A 22,689-nucleotide genomic window follows, 5' to 3' on the forward strand; every position below is an offset into this window, starting at 1 on the left:
AAGATTTAAAAGATATATCAAAAAATGTCAGTGGCAAGAGTAAGCTACAGAACCTAGGGTTGCACATCCAGGTGACAACCAGAGAAAGGAAAACACAAGGCAGTGATGCTGTAGAAGACAGGATGTGGGGAGGAGGCTGAGGGTGGATAGGCTATGAAAGGGTTTCTGTGAAGTTGGCAACATTCAATTTCTTGAGTGAAGTAGGTTGACTTATAATAATTCATTAAGCTACACATTTGACTTGGATGGTTTTCTGTATGTGTTCTATTTTGCAATAAACCTTTTAAAAAATTGGATCGTCTTCTGCTGCCAAAGAAAATGTTGAGATTCTCCAGGAATTCCCAGACAGCATAGTGGTGGTCTGGACACGACTAGGTACCCGTGGAACTGTGTCTGAGTGGAGGACAGATTCTTCAAGGAAGACCACATTTTCACTGCTCTGGTGAATCAGGACACCTACATCCCAAAACCCCACAGCATTAGGGAACTAAAAGGATTTTTAATACAACTCAGACCCAAACTGTCAAGTCTTTCAAAGGGCTGGATTTCTTTCCCTGCAGTTCTTAGAAGGAGAGCAGGTCCCTGGGGATGGCCATTCTCCAAGGGACCCAGCAGGCAGCTGGTGCCCTGCCCCTACTGCAAACAGCCAAAATCAGTTCACACCCCAAAATCAATTCACACCCCCATCATCCCTTTAGAGTCAACTGTCCATTTTTATTTTATTTTATTTTTTTCTTTTTAATTTTATTTTTGTTCCAGATGTTTCTCCTTTTTTACCCCATTGACACCCTCCTCCCCATCCCCCCCGCCCCATCCCGGGCTTTGTTGTCCATGTCCATTGGTTATGCGTACATGCATATAAGTTATGTGGTTTATCTCTTCCCTTGTCACCCCCACTCCCTTTTCTGAGGGTTGTCAGTCTATACCCTACTTCCATGTTTCTGGGTCTACCCTATTCCTCAGACTGTTATGTTCATTATATTCCACAAATAAGTGAGATCATGTGGTATGTCTTTTTCTGCTTAGCTTGTTTCACTTAGGATAATACTTTCCAGGTCCCTCCATGTCATCTCAAAGGATAAGAGATCTTTCTTTATTACAGCTGCATAGTACTCCATTGTGTATATGTACCACTGCTTTTTTATCCATTCGTCTACTGATGGGCACTTGGGTTGTTTCCAAATCTTAGCTCTTGTGAATAGTGCTGCTATGAACATGGGGGTACATATATTCTTTCTGATTGGTGTTTCAGGCTTCTTAGGGTATATTCCTAGAAGTGGGATCACTGGGTCAAATGGCAGTTCAATTTTTAATTTTTTGAGGTAACACCATAGTGTTTACCATAGTGGGTGTACCAATCTGCATTCCCACCAGCAGTGTACTGGAGTCCCCTTTTCTCCACACCCTCGCCAACACTTGTTGTTTGATGATTTGTTGATGGCGGCCATTCTGACAGGTGTGAGGTGATACCTCATTGTTGTTTTAATTTGCATTTCTCTGATGATTAGTGATGTTGAGCATTTCTTCATATGTCTCTTGGCCATTTGTATATCCTGTTTGGAGAGGTGTCCATTCAGCTTCTCTGCCCAGTTTTAAATTGGGTTCTTTGTCTTCCTTCGGCTGAGTTGTATGAGCACTCTATATATTTTGGAAATTAACCTCTTATCTGATGTATCATTGGCAATGATGTTCTCCCATACAGTGGGTTGCCTTTCCATTTTCATGGTTGTTTCTTTTGCTGTACAGAAGCTTTTGAGTTTGATGTAGTCCCATGTGTTCATTTTTTCCTTTGTTTCTGTTGCCTTAGGTGATGTATCAGTGAAAATTCTACTGCATATGATGTCCGAAATTTTTTTGTCTACATTTTCTTCTAGGATTTTTATGGATTCGCAGGTCACATTTAAGTCTTTTATCCATTTTAAGTTTATTCTTGTGTATGGTTTAAGTTGATAGTCTAGTTTCATTTTTTTTGCATGTAGCTATCAAATTTTCCCAACATCATTTATTAAAGAAGCTGTCTTTACTCCATTGTATGCTCTTGCCTTCTTTGTCAAATATTAATTGAGCATAGTGTCTTGGGTCCATTTCTGGGTTCTCTATTCTGTTCCACTGGTCTATATGCCTGTTCTTGTGCTAGTACCAGGCTGTTTTGATTACAGTAGTTTTGAAGTATAACCTGATACCTGGTATTATGATCCCTCCTACATTGTCCTTCTTTTTCAAGATTGCTATGGCTATCTGGGGTCTTTTTTGGTTCCATATGAACTTCTGAAATATTTGTTCTAGTTCTGTAAAATATATAGTTGGTATTTTGATGGGGATTGCATTGAATCTATAGATCGTTTTGGGTAATATGAACATTTTAATGATGTTAATTCTTCTAATCCATGAACAAGGTATGTGCTTCCACTTTTTTATATCTTCCTGTACTTCTTTTTTCAATTGTCCTTTAGTTTTCTGTAAATAGGTCCTTTGCTTCTTTGGTTAAGCCATGATGGTAAATGAGGTTGTTTTTTCAGTTTCTCTTTCTGTGAGTTCGTCATTGGTGTATAAGAATGCCGTCAATTTCTTGACGTTAATTTTCAACTGTCCTTTTCCCTGAAGAAACCAACTGCCCTAATATCCACACAGGTGCACACACATACATAGACAAATGTGCACACATACACACAAACACACTTATATAAAGAAGCCTGAAAGGTTCTATTCTTAGTACTTAAAAAAAAAATCTCATTGCACTGAAAAACAAACATTTCAAAAGATGGTCACCTTTCACACATCCCCACTTCTTTTGTTCATGTAGACAGTTTCCTGGAAATGCAAAACACTTTGAAAATGCAAAAGGAAAGAAAAAAAGAGAGAAGAATCTCTCACCTTAGCTTCCTTAATGTTAATTTTATTATAAACTGAAGAAAATAATTTGATTCATTCTGTGACTTTCTTGGTATTTTGTCTCTGTGTTTATATTTTCCAAAGTACTTTTATTTACATGACATAGCAATCTTTGCTACCAAGAACTGAGAAAGGGTGGGGTTTTTCAGTTGAGAACATTAAGGTCTAGAAAAGTTCTGTGACATGCTCAAGGTCACCCACCAGCCAGAGGCAACTACTTTAATATGGATTTGTATTAATTGTAACACACTGTATGCTCAGCCTGGTTCTGTACCACATCTGTCTTTTTGACTCTTTTTCAACATCCTCAAGGCTGGGTGTGAGTGGCCACCAGCGGGACCTAGCCATTGCCACTCAAAGGCTGTGTGCATGCTGCCCAGTACCTGCTCCTCATCCACTCTCACTCCATGAAGTTTACCTCCCACATGACCCAGCCTGGCCAATTAGCATATTCTACCCCCACCTCCACTCCTGACCACAGTGACTGGGGTTGTGGAGGCTCTCTCTGGCCCCTGGGAAAACCAAGTTGATAACCAGGTTGGGAACCTGGTAGGCATAGAAGAAGGCTGAAGCAGGGAGGATATCACTACCCAAGATAGTGTCCAAGCTCTGATTAGATGGGCCTGGGCTTTATAGCCACCTGGCCAGACACTTCCTTTTGCTGCTGGCACCTGCTAGAGCTCAGTTTTGCCTTCTAAAACAGAGAGAGTCTGGATCACAGATGATATATCGAAACCCAATCCCACCTAGTAAGTGTCAACCACTTCCCAAGGCAACCAGGGACACCGTGTTAAACTATAACCCACCACCAACATTTAAATGAGTACTGATTTCTAAACTGATCTACTGGAATAAAAAAACAAAAACGTGTGATAGTGTTTGTTTTATAATCTCTAAAGATGGCCCACTGTAATATAATTTCCATGTACTAAATTTAAGTTTCTTTATAAAACTAAATGTTTTTATTTTTAAAATGTGGCCCCAAAGAGTAGGGTCTAGAGGTCATAATACTTTTAGTGGCCCATCAAAATGTTTTACTTTCTTTTAAAATCAGAAGAAAAAAATAATCTTTTAAGTACATAAAAAAAGCTTTAATATATAATAGTAATATATTAATCCTTATAGCAATGTTGTTGTAAAATATTTTTTGACACTTTTTTTTAATAGAGGAAGGGGTCCAGGAAGGCCAAAGTGTCTTGGGCCTGAGCATCAGAATGTGGCCCTGCTAGTGCATCAGAGAGCTAGTGAGGACCCAATTCCTGTAGGCATTTGAGCCAATGGATAACACAGGCACAGGTCAAAGGACTGAAGACCAGCAATGAGAGTCTGGTTTGGGACCTGGACTCTTACAGCAAACAAGAACATGGACTCCCTTCCAATCCACTCTACTGGGCTAGTGCCATGACTCACAGCAGCCCTGCTCATGAGCACACTGTGGGAAAACATGAGCCCGTCTTCACACCTGAGGGCACTGCTTTATAGCAAGAGAAGTTCTAGCCCTAAATCCATCCCCGCCTGGCCATCTGCCCAATCCCACCAGGGAGGTGAGCAGCACCCACCCTCTATCCACCGACAATACCTTACCCTGTGTGTTATGGCAGCATAGAGCAGGTAGCCTGCCTGGGTATGCACGAGGCCCTTAGGCATCCCAGTGCTTCCAGAGGTGTACAGCAGGAAGAGCATGTCCTCACTGCCCATGCTTTCTGGGGCACACACAGGGTTCTCCTTGGCCATTTCCTGTAAGGGGGAAGACAAAATCAGCCCCATCCTTGGTAGTTAGCCTCTCCTCTCCATTTGGTTTTCCTGAAAACAGCACTGCCTGGCTGCTGTGAAACTCAGCAAACTGGATCAGAGCTCATCTTCTCTGGCCTGCCCTAATTCAATTCCAGATGCAGAGAAAACACAAAATAAAATTATGAATCCAATCATTTCTGTTACATTAGCTGTTTTACCATGCTTGTGGTATTTGAGTTCCACCTTCCCATCAAACACCACCCTGAACACCTCTGGGGGACCCAGATTCAAAACTACAATCTGACAAGACTGAAACCCAATTAACCCAATAATAACCTCTCCTCATCAAACTACAAATTGAGGTAAACCCACCTGCTCAAGGGGGACATCCAGATGCCCCATTTGGACCTTGTTGTCTGTCCTGTGAGCCACCAGGACATGCTGGATGGTTGGGCAGTGCTTCACAGCTTCATCCACTATCTTCTTCAGCTCCACCACACGCCCTCCCCGCAGTCCTTGGTTGAAGGTGATAACCACCTTGCACTTTGCTAACAGAGACAATGGACATTTCTGATCAGTTTCCTCTCCACTTTGACCCTCACAGCCCAGACTGGCAGCCACATATTCCAGGCACAGGAAGGTGATAAAGAAAATCCAATATTGAGTGTAAGAGTCAACAAAAACGTGAAGGGTGTGCCTGCTTTACAATCTTTGTGCAGAATACAGAAGCACCACACCTTTTCCCAGCTCTGAGGAAGAGCAGGAAGTAACTGGAGACAAGCAACTTTGAAGCTGAACGCTTCCAGCCTTCTACCACTCCTTCCTACCAGCTCTAGAAGCTTTCCTAGGAGAGAGGCCATCACATCACTCCCAGTCACAGCCACCATGAGTCAGAGGCCAAGAAAGCTGGGCAGTCAGAGACCGAACCCCAACATGTCCTGTGCGGCTCCTGCACTGTCTAGGGCCAAAGTTCCAGAGAACAAAGACCATACCCTAGGTGAATGCCAGGAGCTGCTAGCCCCTACCCTCACCTTCAGGGTAAGGCCCTCCAGGCTCAAAATTGCTCTTCAATGACCCAGCCAGGTTCATCCAGGCCCAGGGCAATGTACACTGATGGAATTCCATTCCATGGTTAACCTAGGGGGAGGCCCAGAGCAGGGAATTATGTACAAACATAACTAGGCCTCGGGACCACAAAGGAGTGACCCTCCACTCTGTGCCCTAACTCAGATGACCTGAAGGAATCAGGTTACAGTGGATTTTTAAACGGTTCCCTAAGGAAGAACCTGAAACAAATATCCAGTGTAGTGCTTGCTGGCTAGTGGGACCCAAGCACATCACGCTAAACTTTTAATCACTCTGTACCAAAGGGATTCTTTTGGAGCCACAGGCAGAGGTGCTAGGGAATTACCCTGACTCCAACAGCTCACAACAAGTGACTCTCAAGATCTGGAATATAAATACCCCAACTCCCTCATTCCTGGATAGAGGGTTATCTTGACACATGTGGTTCCATCATCTTATAGGGCATCCCTGAGGAACTGAGTTCTGGTCACTCACTGTGAAAATTGGTCTTATTTGGTTCCTCTTCCTAGCCTCACTCCCACTGTCCTATAGCACTTTGCAGGACCACTTCCCAAATGAACTCAGGGTCTGCTTCTGGGGGAGCACTAACTAAAGCACCACTCTCCTTGAGCTTCCCAATCTGAAAAGCAATTTCTAGCAACATATCCACATTCTTTCTTCCTCCCAAGAGCCCTGGAAATGATACAGCCTTGAGGGCTACCTGAGAATTATCTAGACAGGTCTTTGCAGCTGGATGACTCAGCAGGATCATACAGGGGTCAGAGACATAATTTAAACTCTCTGGGTTGCCAAAGGCAGTGCCATCTGGCTCTGCATACCATGGGTCCCTGGCCACACACACTCTTGCTCCTTGGACCTTAACAATCTGTCACCTTGTAAAAACAAATTCTATTGGGTAGAGACTGTCAGAAAGTCTCCAGGAATATATCCCTCAGAGCTGGGACTGGTCCAGGTAAGCTTCCTGCAGGGAAGGGAGATGATTCAGCAGGTTCAAAGGGACCCTTCTCAAGGAACTCCCCCTAGAGAAAACTCCCCCCAGGCCCATCCAACATGCTAGAATCATGTTATGTGGGTTTTAGGTCCTCCCCAGTTTCCCATGGCTCACGCCTCACTCCTGACATTCATTTGTCCAAAGCCTCTGCTTGGGTAGTTCTCAAGGGCAAGGAATCTGTGTGCACAGCTTTGGTTCCTAGGAGGTGCATGGGAGCACATGTAGCCTTATGGTTCCACATAGCCAATAGGTACAAGGTGAATTGGGGTACAGGTAGGATCAGCCTGATGCTTTGTCTGGGAGGATTTTATTTACCTTTCTGGGTTTTGAACAGGAATCAGCACCTGTATTGGTTTTCTATGGTTCCCATAAACTTGGTGGCTCAAACAGTAATATTTTAGCTCACAGTTCTGAAGTCCAGGTGAGCTCTACATGGTTCTGTCCTAAGAATCTCAAGGCAAAAATCAAGGTGTCAGGGTGTTATTGTCATAATTAGCTGGCTAATATTAAAATAGAAAGAAAACAAAAAGGAGGCCAAACATTATAATCATGGTCATGTGGGCATCTTCACCAGGAAGTTACAACTTTATACTCCCCAGGGAACCACCACCAGTCCATTCCTTGCAAATCACTGGGGTCTAAGAAAGGGCAAGATGGGCCCAGCCAGTGTGGCTCAGTGGTTGAGTGTCGACCCATACACCAAGAGGTCACCGGTTTGATTCCCGGTCAGGGCACATGTGTGGGGCATGCAGGAGGCAGCCAATTGATGTTCTCTCTCATAGATGTTTCCATCTCTCTCTTCCTCTCCCTTCTTCTCTCTCTAAAATCAATAAAGAAAAAAAATTAAAAAAACCAAAACAAAGGACAAGATGGGCACTTACACAGTGAAGTTGAGGAGATGTAAGAAAGGTGTCTGCCTGTCAGTCTAATCTGGGAAAAAGATAATTGGCTAGAGGGAAAGAGCCACAGCAAGTGCACAAAATCCTGAAGGGTTCATTGGTTAAACTCCCAGTTAAAATGTCGGGACAAAGAGTTCTCATTCTCTTGTTCCTCTTGCTTCACTCCTGCTTCCTTGCACTAGCTTGCTCCATGACCCACACTAGCCCACCATATGTCCCTAGAAGCCACATGGCCCATGGCCATGCAGACTGTACATTCAATGGACTGCAGCTGGAACATAAGCTAAACTAGAAAGATGCTGGACTGGACTGGACTTTGATATGGAGCAGAAACTGTGGGCAGTGGTTTTAATTCTAGCACTGCTTAAGACAAAATAGGACTTTTCCATGGTGAGACAGAGAAATGGGACCTAGGAGGAGAACTCTTTTAATGTTACATTATCAATAAAGTTTTCTAGATACCTCATCCTCCCATGGGGGCCTCGGGAAATTCTTGTTCCCATGGCACCCCAAGAGCTCCACTTCCACCAGTAACAGGTGGGGACACAGAGGGCATCCCACTGATAACAAGGGGCCTGGGCTCTTGTCTGGAGGCTCTCAGAGAAAATCTGCTTCAAGGCTCATTCAGAAGGTTGGCAGAATCAATTCCATGTGACTGTAGGACTGAGGTCCCCACATCCTTACTGCCAGCCAGTGGTTTTTGTCAGCTTCTAAAGACACTAACATCACGTGGCTTGTCACCTCTCTATCTTTAAAGCTAGCAAAGTCCTTCTCACCCTTTGAACCTCTCTGACCTCCCCTCTGTCACATGTCTTCTGCCTCCAGGCAGAGGAAGTTCTCTGCTTTCAAGGGCTTATATGATTAATTTGGACCCACCTAGATAATTTCTCCATTTTAAGGTATATTACATCTGTACAAATCTTCTGCCATGTTATGTAACATATTTACAGATTCTGGAGGCTTAGAGTGGCTATCTATGCAGGCCATGATTCTGTCCCTATAGCATCTCTCAGAGCCATTCTCCTCCCCTCCCCACGGCAACTCTGTCTCTCTCTTCACTCCTCATATGGCCTAAAGCAAGAGAATATATAAAGGAAAGATGAGTGGTCAGACCCTGGAAGCTAGGCCAAGGGACTAGAACTCTAGAATAATACATACTACCTGAGGTGGCCACCCAGCTCATGGTGAAACACTATAGCTATGCTTATACTGCCATCCTCCCATTGACAGATTAAAGATAGCTGCAAATTCTTGACCTAGTCTCGCACTACTTCTCATGGAGAAGTGGAGTCCAGGTCCCAGTCCCTTGAATTTGGGGGCCACTGACTGCTTTGACCATTAGAGTATTGCTAAAATTATGCTATCCATTTCCTTCTTCTTGGAGCCATGCAGCACTATATATGTCTGGCTACCTTAAGTTGGTGTGCTATGAGGAAACACAAGTTAGTCAAGTGGAAAGTGCCACAAAAAGAGGAAGTAATGACTGATGAGTCCCTCACCATTCAAGACAACCCAGCTGATATCCCAGGCATTGTGGAACAGGGAAAAGCCATTCCCACTGTGCCCATCTAACCCCTGCCCACAGAATCATAAAATACAATAATAATATTTATGGCCTAAAGCAACTATTTTAAGTACTAAGTTGTGGAGTAGTTTATTACATACCAATACACTACTCAGCAGTAATTACACAGCAATACAAAGCACTCCCTCATTGACCCGAAGAGGATACAGATACCTGTCCCAACAGAGTCCCATTCCCAGGAACGTGACAACTGAATAGCTGGACACAGAGACTGAAGGTAGTAGGGAAGAGATCTTGTAATGGCAAAGTTCTAGAGAACATTTACAGGAGGGTCCCCTACAGAGGTCCTCAGAGCCTCAGTCCCTGCCATCCCATAACCTGGTTGTTTAGGGTTCCTGAGGTTCTGGGTACTGCCCAGCTACTAAATTCCCATATGCTAAGTCTCCAGATTCAGGTGCTGTGATCTGTTTCTAAGAATTTTAACAGAGACATTTGGTAAATATGGGCACATCAGTAATAAAGAAAAGAAGCAGCCCAGTATAATGATAAAAGTATGACTCTGATGGCAGAATTCCTGGCTCTGTCACTAACTAATGATATGACCTTGAGCAAGTCACTTAACCTTTCTGTGCCTCAATTTCCTTGTCCTTAAAAGTAAATAGTAACCTTCTAATAAAGAACATTCCAGGGGATTCAAAAAAGGCAGTGGAGTAAATGGAAGCTACACAGGCCGTCTCCTAGAACCAAACTGGAATTGCAACTAAAATAAAGAAAAATTGGCAGGAAAAGGCAACAGAAAAGCAGCTTGTGAGGATCAATATAGCTTGCAGGGACACTGACTCAATCCTGGTAGGATTGTGGATGCGCAAGAGGGGTGCTGGGAGCCCACAGACAGCAGCAGCCTTAGCTGTGAGCAGCACCCTCACATTAAACTCCCAGGCAGCTCCACAGTGCAGAGCCAGGACAGACGCTAAAATAGACACAGCCATTCACCTTGGGCTCTGGCAGAGGAAGAGTGGACTGAACTGGAACTGTGTGGGGACAATTGGGATTTGGAGGAGGCTCAGAGCTTTTGTTGAGTTGCAGCCACGCAGGATGGTGGCCATCTTACTCCTTCCCAGGGCTCTGGGGAGAGGCGGCGGCCCCTCCCTTGTAGATTCAACCTCACCCAGGGGGACCACTGAAATGCAAATTAAGACTCACTAACAACCACCGTCTGCCCCACCCTCAGGAAATCCCCTTACCTTGAGTACATGAGGGAGTTTTTCATTAAACTGAAAACCCAAGGCTCTTCAAGTAACCTGTACAGATAGCTTCCAGGCAAAAAGCTAGAAGATAACTGTACCATTCCTGGGCTAGCAACTCTAACCAGGAAAGAAAGACTTGACAGTGGTATTTAACGTGGGTCCTCCCTTGCTCATCAAAACCCAAGAGAGGGAGCCACAAACAGCAGAACACCAACACCCACAGGGAACATTTGACAAGCTCCAAAGCCCACTGTGATAGCCAAAATGGTGAAACACAGAAACAATAGCCAAATGAAAGAAGAAGAGACCTCTACCGAAGATGAGATAAATGTGGAGCAGTTAAGCAATTTAACAAAGCTAGAATTCAGAGCCATGACCTTGAGGAAGCTCAACAGCATGAGTAAGGACATAGAGATGTTGAAAATCAACCAACTGGAAATTAAAAATCACCAAGAAGAAATCAAGGATGACATATCAGAAATAAAAAAACACATTGGAAGGTATAAACAGCAGAGTAGAGGAAGCTGAGGACCAGATCAGTGAATTATGAGACAGGATAGAAAAATATAAAACAATCAGAAAAACAACAAAAAAAAAAACGATTAAAAAACAGGAAGACAGCTTCAGAGAACTGGGGAACAACTGGAAATGTAATAATATTCGCATTATTGGAGTCCCCAAAAAAGAAGAAAATGGGCAAGGATTAAAGAATATATTCAAAGAAATAGTGACAGAAAACTTCCCTAATTTGGTGAAGGAAGAAGGCATTCAAGTTTAAGAAGCACAGAGAGCCACAAGTAAGAAGAACCCAAAGAGGCTCACACAATGACACATAGTAATTAAAAAGCCAAAAATTAAAGACAAAGAGAGAATCCTAAAAGCAGCAAGAGATAAGCAACAGGTTATCTACAAAGGAAACCCAATTAGGCTCTCAGCTGACCTCTCAAAAGAAACACTATGGCCCTGGCCAGTTTGGCTCAGCAGTTAGAGCATCGGCCTGTGGTCCGGAGAGACCCGGGTTCGGTTCCTGCTAAAAGCATGTACCTTGGTTGCAGTTTGTCCCCGGCCCTGGTTGTCTTGTGCGGGTGGCAACCACTCAATGTGTCCCTTTCACATCGACGTTTCTCTTTCTCTCTCTCCCTCCCACTCTATCTGAACAAAATATCAAAAAATGTCCTCGGGCGAGGACTAAAATAAAAAAAAAGAAACACTACAGGCAAAAAGGGAGTGACATGAAGTAATCAAGGTCATGAAAAACAAGGATCTGAATCTAAGACTACTCTACCCAGCAAGGCTATCATTCAAAATAGAAGGTCAAATAAAGAGCTTCCCAGAAAAAAAGCTAAGGGAATACATTAGCACCAAACCAGTACTACAAGAAATGTTAAAAGGACTGCTGTAATTAGTAGAATAAGAGGAAAAATATAACCACGCTAAACAAAAATGGCAAGAAATAAGTACATATCAATAATCACCTTAAATGTAAGTGGATTGAATGCTCCCATAAAAAGACACAGAGTAGCTGATTGGATAAGAAAGCATGACTCGCCCTGGCCAGTTTGGCTCAGCGGTTAGAGCCTCGGCCCGTGGTCTAGAGAGACCCGGGTTCAGTTCCCTCTAAGGGCACATACCTCGGTTGCAGTTTGTCCCCAGCCCGGTTGGGGTTGTGTGGGTGGCAGCCAGTTGATGTGTCTCTCTCACATCGATGTTTCTTCACTGTCTCTTCCTCCCTCTCTCCCTCTAACTCTATGAATGCAAAAAAAAAAAAGAAAAGAAAAAAAAAGAAAGCATGACTCATCTATATGTTCTTTACAAGAGACTGACCTCACAACAAAAGACTCACATAGGTGGAAAGTGAATAGATGGAAATCTTTCAAGCAAACAGAAAGAAAAAAAACGCTGGAGTAGCAATACTCATATCTGATAAAATAGATTTCAAAATGAAGGCCATAACTAGAGACAAAGAAGGCCACTACATAATATTGAAAGGATCTATCCAACAGAAAGATATAACCTTGATAAACATATATGCACCCAATATAGGAGCACCAAAATATATTAAAAATCTTCTAGAGGACTTCCAAGGAGAAATTGAGAGCAATATAATCATACCAGGGGACTTCAACACCCCGTTGACACCACTGGATAGATCCTCTAGACAAAAAATAAGCAAGGAAACAGAGACTCTAAATGAAGCACAGATCAAATGGATTTAATAGATATCTACAGAGAATTACACCCTAAAACTACAAAATTCATATTCTTCTCAAGTGCACATGGGACATTCTCAAAGACAGACCACATGATAGGACACAAACTAAATCTCTACAAGCTCAAGAAGACTGAAATCATATCAAGCATCTTCTCAGATCACAATGGCATAAAATTAGAAATCAATTGCAACAAAAACATGCAAAGACATTGCAAAACATGGAGGCTAAGTAGCATGTTATTAAACAATGAATGGGTTACCATGGAGATCAAGGAAGAAATTAGAAACTTCCTAGAAACCAATGAAAATGAACACACAACAACACAAAATCAATGGGATGCAGTGAAAGTAGTTCAGAGAGGGAAGTTCATAGCACTACAGGCCTACCTCAAGAAACAAGAAAAATTTCTAATTGACTGTCTAACCTCACAATTTAAAGAATTAGTAAGCAACAAAAAGAAAACCCCATAGAAAGTAGAAGGAAGAAAATAGTAAAAATCAGAGCAGAAATAAATGACATAGAGACCAAAAAAAAACAATTCAAGGATCAATGAAACAAAGAGCTGGATTTTAGAAAAGATAAAAAAGATTAATGGGCCCTTAGCTTGACTCACCAAGAAACAAAGAGAACCCAAATAAACATAATCAGTAATGAAAGAGAAGTAACAACTGACAACACAGAAATACAGAAGATTGTTAACAACTACTATGAACAATATATGGCAACAAATTCGACAATCTAAGCAAAATGGACAAATTTCTAGAAACACACAGTCTCCCAAAACTGTACCAGGAAGAGATAGAAAATTTGAACAGACCAATGACAACTAAGGAAATGGAAGAGGTAATCAAGGCTCTCCCAGCAAACAAAAGCCCAGGCCCGGATGGCTTCATGGGGAAGTTTATCAAACATTCAAAAAAGAACTAATACGCATTCCCCTCAAACTATTTTAAAAAAGTCAAGAAGAAGGAAGACTTCTGAACTTGTTTTATGAGGCCAACATAATTCTAATTCTAAAACCGGGAAAAAAACACTACAAAGGAAGAAAACTACAGACCAATATCCCTGGTGAATATACATGCCAAAATCCTGAACAAAATACTAGCAAACTGGATCCAGCAATACATCAAAAAAATTATTCACCATGACCAAGTGGGATTCATCCCAGGGATGCAAGGCTGGTACAATATTCGCAAATCAATAAATGTGATATACCACATGAACAAAATGAAGACTAAAAACAACATGATCATATCAATAGGTGATAAAAAAGCATTCAACAAAACACAGCATCCATTTCTGATAAAAACACTCAACAATGTGGGAATAGAGGGATCATATCTTGACATAATAAAGGCCATATATGAAAGACCTACAGCCAACATCATACTCAATGGGCAGAAACTAAAAACAGAACAGGAACAAGACAGAGATGTCCACTTTCGCCACTCTTATTTAACATAGTACTGGAAGTCTTAGCAACAGCAATCAGACATGAAGAAAAAATAAAAGGGATCCAAATGGGAAAGGAGGAAGTGAAACTGTCATTATTTGCAGATGACATGATATTATACAGAGAAAACCCTAAAGACTCAATCAAAAATCTACCAGACTTAATATATGAATTTGGCAAAGCGGCAGGATACAAAATTAATGTCAAAAAATTTATGGCATTCTTATACACCAATGATGAACTCACAGAAACAGAACCTAAAAAAAACAATCCCGTTTATCATCGTGGCAAGAAAATTAAGATACCTAGGAATAAACTTAACCAAAGAAATAAAGGACCTATTCACAGAAAACTATAGGTCATTGAAGAAGAAAACAGAGGAAGATATAAAAAAGTGGAAGCACATACCTTGTTCATAGATTGGAAGAATTGAAATTGTTAAAATGTCCATACTACTGAAAGTACTCTATAGATTCAATGCAATGCTCATCAAAATACCAACAACATATTTCACAGAACTAGAACAAATATTTCAAAAGTTCATATGGAACCAAAAAGGACCCCAAATAGCCACAGCAATCTTCAGAAAGAAGGACCAAGTGAGGAGGGATCAAAATATGAGGTTTCGGATACTACAAAGTGACTGTAACCCAAACAGCCTGGTACTGGTACAAGAACAGGAATATAGACCAGTGGAACAGAATAGAAAATCCAGAAATAGACCCAAGACACTATGCTCAATTAATATTTGACAAAGGTGACAAGAGCATACAATGGAGTAAAGACAACCTCTTTAATAAATGGTGTTGGGAAAATTGGACAGCTACATGCAAAAAAATGAAACTAGACCATCAACTTACACCATACGCCAAAATAAACTCAAAATGAATAAAAGACTTAAATGTGACTCATGAATCCATAAAAATCGTAGAAGAAACTGTAGGCAACAAAATTTCAGACATCATATGCAGCAGAATTTTCACTGATACATCACATAAAGCAATAGAAACAATGGAGAAAATGAACACATGGGACTACATCAAACTCAAAAGCTTTTGCACAGCAAAAGATACAATCAGCAAAATAGAAAGGCAACCCACTGTATGGAAGAGCATAATTTCCAATGATATATCAGATAAGGGGTTAATTTCCAAAATATATAGAGTACTCCCACAACTCAACAAAAGGAAGACAAAGAACCCAATTTAACAATGGGCAGAGGAGCTGAATAGACACTTCTCCAAACAGGCCAAGAGACATATGAAGAAATGCTCAACATCACTAATCATCAGAGAGATGCAAATTAAAACAACAATGAGGTATCACTTCACACCTGTCAAAATAGCCGCCATCAACAAATCATCAAACAAGTGTTGGCAAGGGTGTGGAGAATAGGGCACTCTAATATATTGCTGGTGGGATTGCAGACTGGTGCAGGCTCTATGGAAAACACTATGGTGTTACCTTAAAAAATTAAAAATTGACCGGCCATTTGATCCAGTGATCCCACTTCTAAGAATATACCCTAAGAAGCCTGAAACACCAATTAGAAAGAATATATGTACCCCTATGTTCATAGCAGCATTATTCACAATAGGTAAGATTTGGAAACAGCCCAAGTGCCCATCAGTGGACGAATGCATAAAAAAGCTGTGCTACATATACATAATGGAGTACTATGCATGTGTAAGAAAGAAAGATCTCTTATCCTTTGAGACGACATAGAGGGACCTGGAAAGTATTATTCTAAGTAAAACAAGCAAAGCAGAAAAAGGCAAATACCACATGATCTCACTTATTTGTGGAACATAATGAACATAACAGTCTGAGGAATAGGGTAGATCCAAAAACATGGAAGTAGGGTACAGACTGACAACCCTCAGAAGAAAGGGGTGGTGGGGAGAGGAAAGAGGTTAACCACAGAACTTATATGCATGTACGCAAAACCAATGGACATGGACAACAAAGCCTGGGATGGGGTGGGGGGGATGGAGATGAGGGTGTTAATGGTTTAAAAAAGGAGATACATTTATAACAGAAATAAAAATGAAAATAATAAAAAATTGAAAAAAGAAAAAAAGAGAAATTCCAGTACTAGATAGCATCACTAGTGAAGTCTACCAAACATTTGAAGACAAATCATGCCTTGGCTGGTTAGCTAAGTGGTTAGAGCATCAGCCCTGAGACCAAGGGGTCATGAGGTTGATTCTGATCAATGGCACATACCTGGGTTATAGGTTCGATACTTGCTCCAGTCAAGGTCATGTGGGAGGCAACCAAGAGATGTGTCTCTCTCACATCAATATTTCTTTCTCTCTCTCTCTCTCTCTCTCTCTTTCTCTCTCTCTCTCTCTCAAAATCAATGGAAAAATATCCTCAGGTGAAGAGTAATAAATAAATAAATAAATAAATAAATAAATAAATAAAATAAAGACAAATTAATAACAATCCTTCTTAAACTTCCAAATAAAAATGCAGAGGAAACACTTCCTAATTCATTCTATGTGGCCAGCATAGAATGGTACCTATGATCTCAAAGCCAGACAAATAAATCACAGAAAAACTATATACCAATATCCCTTATGAACTCTGATACAACAATGCTCAACACAAAATGCTAATAAACTGTATCCAGTAGCACAGTAACAGAATTATACATCGTGACAAAGTGGGATTTACTCCCAGAATGCAAGGATGGGTCAACATATGAAAATCAATCAATGTAATATATATACCACACTAATTGAATGAAGGCTGAAACCACATCTCAACTGATGTAGAAAGGGCATTCAATGAAATCCAACACTCTTTCATGATAAAAATATTTAATAAATGAGGAATAGAAGGGAACTTCCCTCAACCCGATGAAAGGCATCTATGAAAACACATAGATAACATCATACCCAGTGATGAAACACTAAAAGCTTTCCCCTCTTAGATCAAAAACAAAACAAGGACACTTGCTTTCACTATTGTCATTCAACACTGTTACAGAAGTTCTAATCAGAGCAATTAGGAGAAAGAAGAAGAGAGAGGAAGGAATAAAGGAAGGAAGTAAAGGAAAGGAAAGCAAAGATCCAAATCATAAAAGAAGAAGTAAAAGTATCTCTATTCACAGATGATGTGGTCTTATATGTAGAAAACCCCAAGGAGCCCATAAATATACTACTAAAGCTAATAAACAAATACTGCAAATTTGCAGGAAACAAAATCAACACACAAAGATCAGTTCTATTTCTATACACTACCAATAAATAATTCAAAAAAGAAACTAAACAAAGGGGGTGGGGGATCAGGAGGGGGGCAGAAAGGAGATACATCTGTAACAAAAATAAATTAATTAAGTAAATTAAATTAAATAAAAACAAAAAAGAAACTAAATTCCATTTATTAGAGCTTCAAAAGCATAGAATACCTGGGAATAAATGTAACTAAGGAGATGTAAGACTTGTACATGGAAAACTACAAAATGTTGCTGAAAGAAGTTAAAGAGGACATAAATAAAGGAAATGACATCCATGTTCATGAATTGAAAGAGTTTAATTATTCAATATGGCAACTGTCTTCAAACTGTTTTATAGATCCAATGCAATTTCTGTCAAAATTCCTATAGCCCTTTTTTGCAGAAACGGAAAAGTTGATCCGAAAATGCAAGAGACCCATAACATCAAAGCAATCATGAAAAAAGAATACAAAGTTGGAAGACTCATGCTTCTGAATTTCAAAATGTACTACAAAACTACAGTATCAAAACAATTTGGTATAGGCATAAGAACAGGAATTCAGATCAATAGAACTGAATACATAACTTAGAAATAAGCACTTGCAAATATGGTCAAATTAGTTTTGACAAGAGTGCCAAGAACATTCAATGGGGGAAAAAATCATCTCTTAAATATATGGTGCTGGTATTATTAGATATCCACAGACCAAAGAATGAATTTGGACCATTATTTAACACAAAATTAACTCAAAATTAGTCAAAGATCCAAACATAACAATTAAAATTATAAATCTTAGAAAAAAAATATAGAGGCAAATCTTCATGACATTGGATTTGGTAATAGATTTTTTAAAATTACAACAAAAGCACAAACAACAAAAGAAAAAATAGATAAATTGGATTTCATCCCAATTTAAAACCTTTGTGCATCAAAGGATACTATCAAAAGGGAGAAAAGACAACTCACAGAATGGAAGAAAACAACTGTAAATCATGTAACTATAAAAGTCTAGTATCCAGAATATATAGAGAACTCTTATGATCCAACAACAAAACAATAACCAACTAAAAAATGTGTAAAAGATTGCCCTTGTCATTGTACTCAGTGGTTAGAGAGTTGGTCCAGGCACCAAAGGGTTGCGGGTTTGATTCCTGGTATAGGGCATGTACCTTTCTTGCAAGTTTGATCCCTGGCCCTTGTCAGGGATCATGTGGAAGGCAACCAATGATTGTGTCTCTCTAATATTGATGTTTCTCTTCTTCTCCTTCTCTGTCTCTCTCCCTTTCTCTCCCCATCCCTCCTTCCTTTCCTTTCACTCTTTCTAAACTCAATGGAAAACTATCCTTGGGTAACAACAATGACAAAAAATGGACAAAAGACTTTTCTCCAAAGAAGACATATAAATAGACAACAAGTACATACATAAAATATGCTCAATGATATTGAGCATTCAGAAAATGCAAATCAAAACCACAATGAGATATCATTTCATACCCATTAGAATAGCTATAACATTGTTTTCAAGTCTTTTTTTTTTAACTTATCTTTACTGTTGAATGTATTACAGATGTCTCTCCTTTTTTCTCCCCTTGATTCCCTACTCCTCATTCCCACTCCTCTCATGCCTTCCCACACTATTGTCTGTGTCTATTGGTTATGCATATATGCATATAAGGTCTTTGGTTTCTCTCTTCCCACCCCACCTTCCTGCTTCCCTTGGAGGTTCCTCAGTCTAACAACCAATTTGTACTTCTTAATCCCTTCATCTTTTTCACCCAACCCTCCTCCCATCTGGCAACCAACAAAAAGTTCTCTGTATCTATGAATCTGTTTCTGTTCTGCTTGCTCATGTTTTTGGTAGATTTGATTGTTACTAGATATGTATTTATTGCCATTTTATTGTTCATATTTCTTTATCTTCTTTATCAAGAAGACCCATCAACATTTCATATAATTCTGGTGGTGATGAACTCCTTTGGCTTTTTCTTGTCTGAAAAACTCTTTATTTGTCCATCAATTCTAAATGATAGCTTTGCAGAATAGAGTAATCTTGGTTGTAGGTCCTTGCTTTTCATCACTTTAAATATTTCTTGCCACTCCCTTCTGGGCTGCAAAATTTCTTTTGAGAAATTGGCTGACATCCTTATGAAAGCTCTGTTGTAGGTAATTAACTGCTTTTCTCATGCTGCTTTTAAGATTCTGTCTTTTTAACCTTTTGCATTTTGATGATGAAGTGCCTTAGTGTGGACCTCTTTGGGTTTACCTCGTTTGGTACTCTCTGCGCTTCCTGGACTTGTATGTCTGTTTTCTTCACTAAATTAGGAAAGATTTCTGTCATTATTTTTCAAATAGGCTTTCAATTTCTTGCCCTCTCTCTTCTCCTTCTGGCACTCCCATGATGTGAATTTTGGTACGCTTGAAGTTGTCCCACAGGCTCCTTATACGATACTCATTATTTTTTTTATTCTTTTTTCTTTTTGCTCTTCTGCTTGGGTGTTTTTTGCTTTCTTATATTCCAAATAAAATGGTTTGCTTCTTGGCTTCACCTACTCTACTACTGACTCCCTGTAAATTATTCTCTATTTCAGTTAGTGAATCCTTCATTTCTCACTGTTCCTTTATTATGCTCTTGAGGTCCTCATGAAGTTCCTTGAAATTCTCACCAAGTTCACTGAGCATCCTTATAAGCAGTGTTTTGAACTCTGCATCTGTTAGATTGCTTATCTCCATTTCCTTTAGTTCTTTTCCTGGAGTTTTGTTCTGTTCTTTCATTTGGGACATGATTCTTTGTCTCATTTTGGCTGCCTCCCTGTGTTTGTTTCTATGTATTAGGTAGGGTTGCTATGTCTCCTAGACTTCCTAGGGCGGCCTGTCATAGTAGGTCCTAAGCTTCCTAGGGTGGCCTGTAGGTTCAGAGGCACAGCCTCCCTGGTCACCCAGCTGGGCCCTCAAGGTGCACCCTTCATGTGGACTTTATACTCTTCTGTTATAATTGAGTCTTGATTGCTATCGGCACATCAATAGGAGGGTTTTACTCAGGTTGATCAGCTGCAAGGACTGGCTGTGCCCACTAACCACTGACCTCTGACTACCTCGGGTGATCAGCTGTGCAGGGGCCTACCACCCAGAGCGAGACTTACTTCAGCAGGGTTCTGGTACCCACTGAGTCCATTCCTTATGTAACTTGGGAGGTAGTTGGGTGGTGGTATTTCAACGTGGTATGAAGCTGTCCACTGGGTGAGCTGGCTCTGGGGCAAGGTCAGCCACTGCCTATGTTCTACCTGGGGACACCAGGCATAAGCTACAATGAGATCAGCTGATGGTGGCTGCTTGTGCTGGGCTTGGAGGTGCCCAGGCAAAGCCCAGCTATAAAACAAGGTTGGTAGTGCCAGGCCTGGGGCCACTTAGCAAGAGTGACGGAGCTCACTGTGGCCAGATGCTGCTTGTTTGAGAGAATTTAGGAAAATCTGAAGCAAGAGCTAAAATAGGCCAATCCTATAGTAAAGCCACTGGACACAACTTGGGTAGGCCCAAAAGTTGGGTGGGGCAGGGCCTCAGGAAATCACCAGGGTTTACCAATCAGTGTAAGCCAGGTTGCTAGAATCCCAGATATGGCTGCTGTCTGCTGGCCTCATGGGGAAAGGGCTCACCAAAGGAACAAAAGCCTCCACCAGTACATCTGTCCAGGAGAAAGCTGCCTCTCCAGCTCTCACCCCATGCCAAACAACTCAGTTCTTCCCTGTATGTCTCTGGTGCCTTTCAAGCTGCCTCCCCTCCATGCTGGTGCCCAGAAGGAGCGAGTCTGAGTAAGTCCATGCGTGGGCCCTTTAAGAGGAGCTGCCTGGGGCTCCAGCAGCCTCAACCTCCCTCAGCCTCAGTTCCCACTGGTTTTTCCAGCCAGAAGTTATGGGGACTTCTCTTCCTGGCACTGGAACCCTGAGCTGGGAACCTGGGAGGGGGACCCCTCACTCCTCAGGGAGGACCTTCACAGCTGAGGTGTCCCTCCTGATTTTTATCCGCCACACTTGGGTATGGGAATAGCCTGTCCTCACCTCTACCCCTCTTGCCAGTCTTGAAGTGGCTTCTTTAATTTTGTAGTTGTAGGACTTCTATTCAACTTGATTTCAGGTGGTTCTGAATGATCTTTGTTCTGTAGTTTAGTTGTAATTTTGATGTGGTTGTAGGAGAAGGTGAGTACCACATTTACCTATGCCGCTATCTTGACCAGAAGTGTATAACATTTTTTTTAAAGAAAAATAACAAGTGTTGATGAGAATTTGGAGAAATTGGAACCCTCATACATTGCTGGTCAGAATGTGAAACAGAGCAGCTCCTTTGGAAAACAGTTTTACAGTTCCTCAATAAGTTAAACATAGAATTACCACTTAAGCTAGTGTATACTAAAAAAAAAAAAAATGAAAACAAGTGTTCTTATACACAAATATTCATAGCAACTCTATTTACTACAGCCAAAAAGTATAAACAACTCAAATGTCCATCAACAGGTGCATGGATATATAAAATGTGGTATATCCATAAAGTGAAATAGTATTCAGCTACAAAAAATGAAATACTGATACATATTCAACAGTGGGTGAACCTGAAAACATTATGCTCAGTGAAAGAAGCCACACATGAAGGGCACATATTGTGAGTTCATTTATATGAAATATCCAGAACAAATAAATTACTGAAAGAGAAAACAGATTAGTGGTTACCAGAGGCTAGGTGGAAGAAGAAATGGGAAATGCATGCTTAATGGATACAGGGAGTTTATTTGGGGTGAGGAAAAAGTTCTGGAATAGATAGTGATGATGGTTGCACAACATTGTGAATGTACTTTATACCATAGAATAAATTGTACTTTTTAAAATCGTTACAACTGCAATAAAAAAGGAAGAAATAGTAATATTATTTTATATAGTATTTACAAGGACTAAGTTAATTAAATTGAAGGTGATGACCTTTAGAAAGTGCTTAGAACAGGGCGTGGCACATAGTAAGTGCAGAGAGAAAGGTTGAGAGGGAGTGGTAAGGCTTACCAATCTTTTCTAAAGAGGATGCAGCAGCCCTGGCCGGTTTGCTCAGTGGTTAGAGTGTCGGCCTGCATTCCAGAGAGACCCAGGTTTGGTTCCCATTAAGGGCATGTACCTTGGTTGCAGTTTGTCCCCGGCCCTGGTTTGGTTGTACGGGTGGCAACCACTCGATGTGTCCCTTTCACATCGATGTTTCTCTCTCTCTCTCTCTCTCTCTCTCTCTCTCTCTCTCACCCTCCCTCCCTCCCACTCTATCTGAACAAAAAATGGAAAATAAAAAAAAGAGGGTGCAGCAAAAGTCTAAGAATTCCAACCTTTCACTTTATTCACTACTCATAGGCAAATCTTCTATGAGACACAAAGAACTCCAATGACCCCAGAACTTGGTA

At 40.9% G+C, this 22,689-nt stretch overlaps 1 protein-coding gene across 8 annotated transcripts in view; it reads right to left on the reverse strand.

Moving 5' to 3' along the window:
• Positions 1-22,689, reverse strand: part of ACSS1 (acyl-CoA synthetase short chain family member 1) — a 92,840-nt gene that overhangs the window by 14,839 nt on the left and 55,312 nt on the right. For all 8 annotated transcript variants that reach the window (XM_036245554.1, XM_036245560.1, XM_036245557.1 and 5 more), the window contains 2 exons: positions 4,999-5,174; positions 4,477-4,629 (listed from right to left, as the gene is read on the reverse strand). In XM_036245554.1, the coding sequence (XP_036101447.1) occupies positions 4,477-4,629; positions 4,999-5,174 (329 nt within the window). The remainder of the gene's footprint in view (positions 1-4,476; positions 4,630-4,998; positions 5,175-22,689) is intronic.

The sequence above is a fragment of the Molossus molossus genome, unplaced genomic scaffold (genome assembly GCF_014108415.1).
Source record: "Molossus molossus isolate mMolMol1 unplaced genomic scaffold, mMolMol1.p scaffold_m16_p_6, whole genome shotgun sequence".
NCBI classification, from domain to species: domain Eukaryota; kingdom Metazoa; phylum Chordata; class Mammalia; order Chiroptera; family Molossidae; genus Molossus; species Molossus molossus.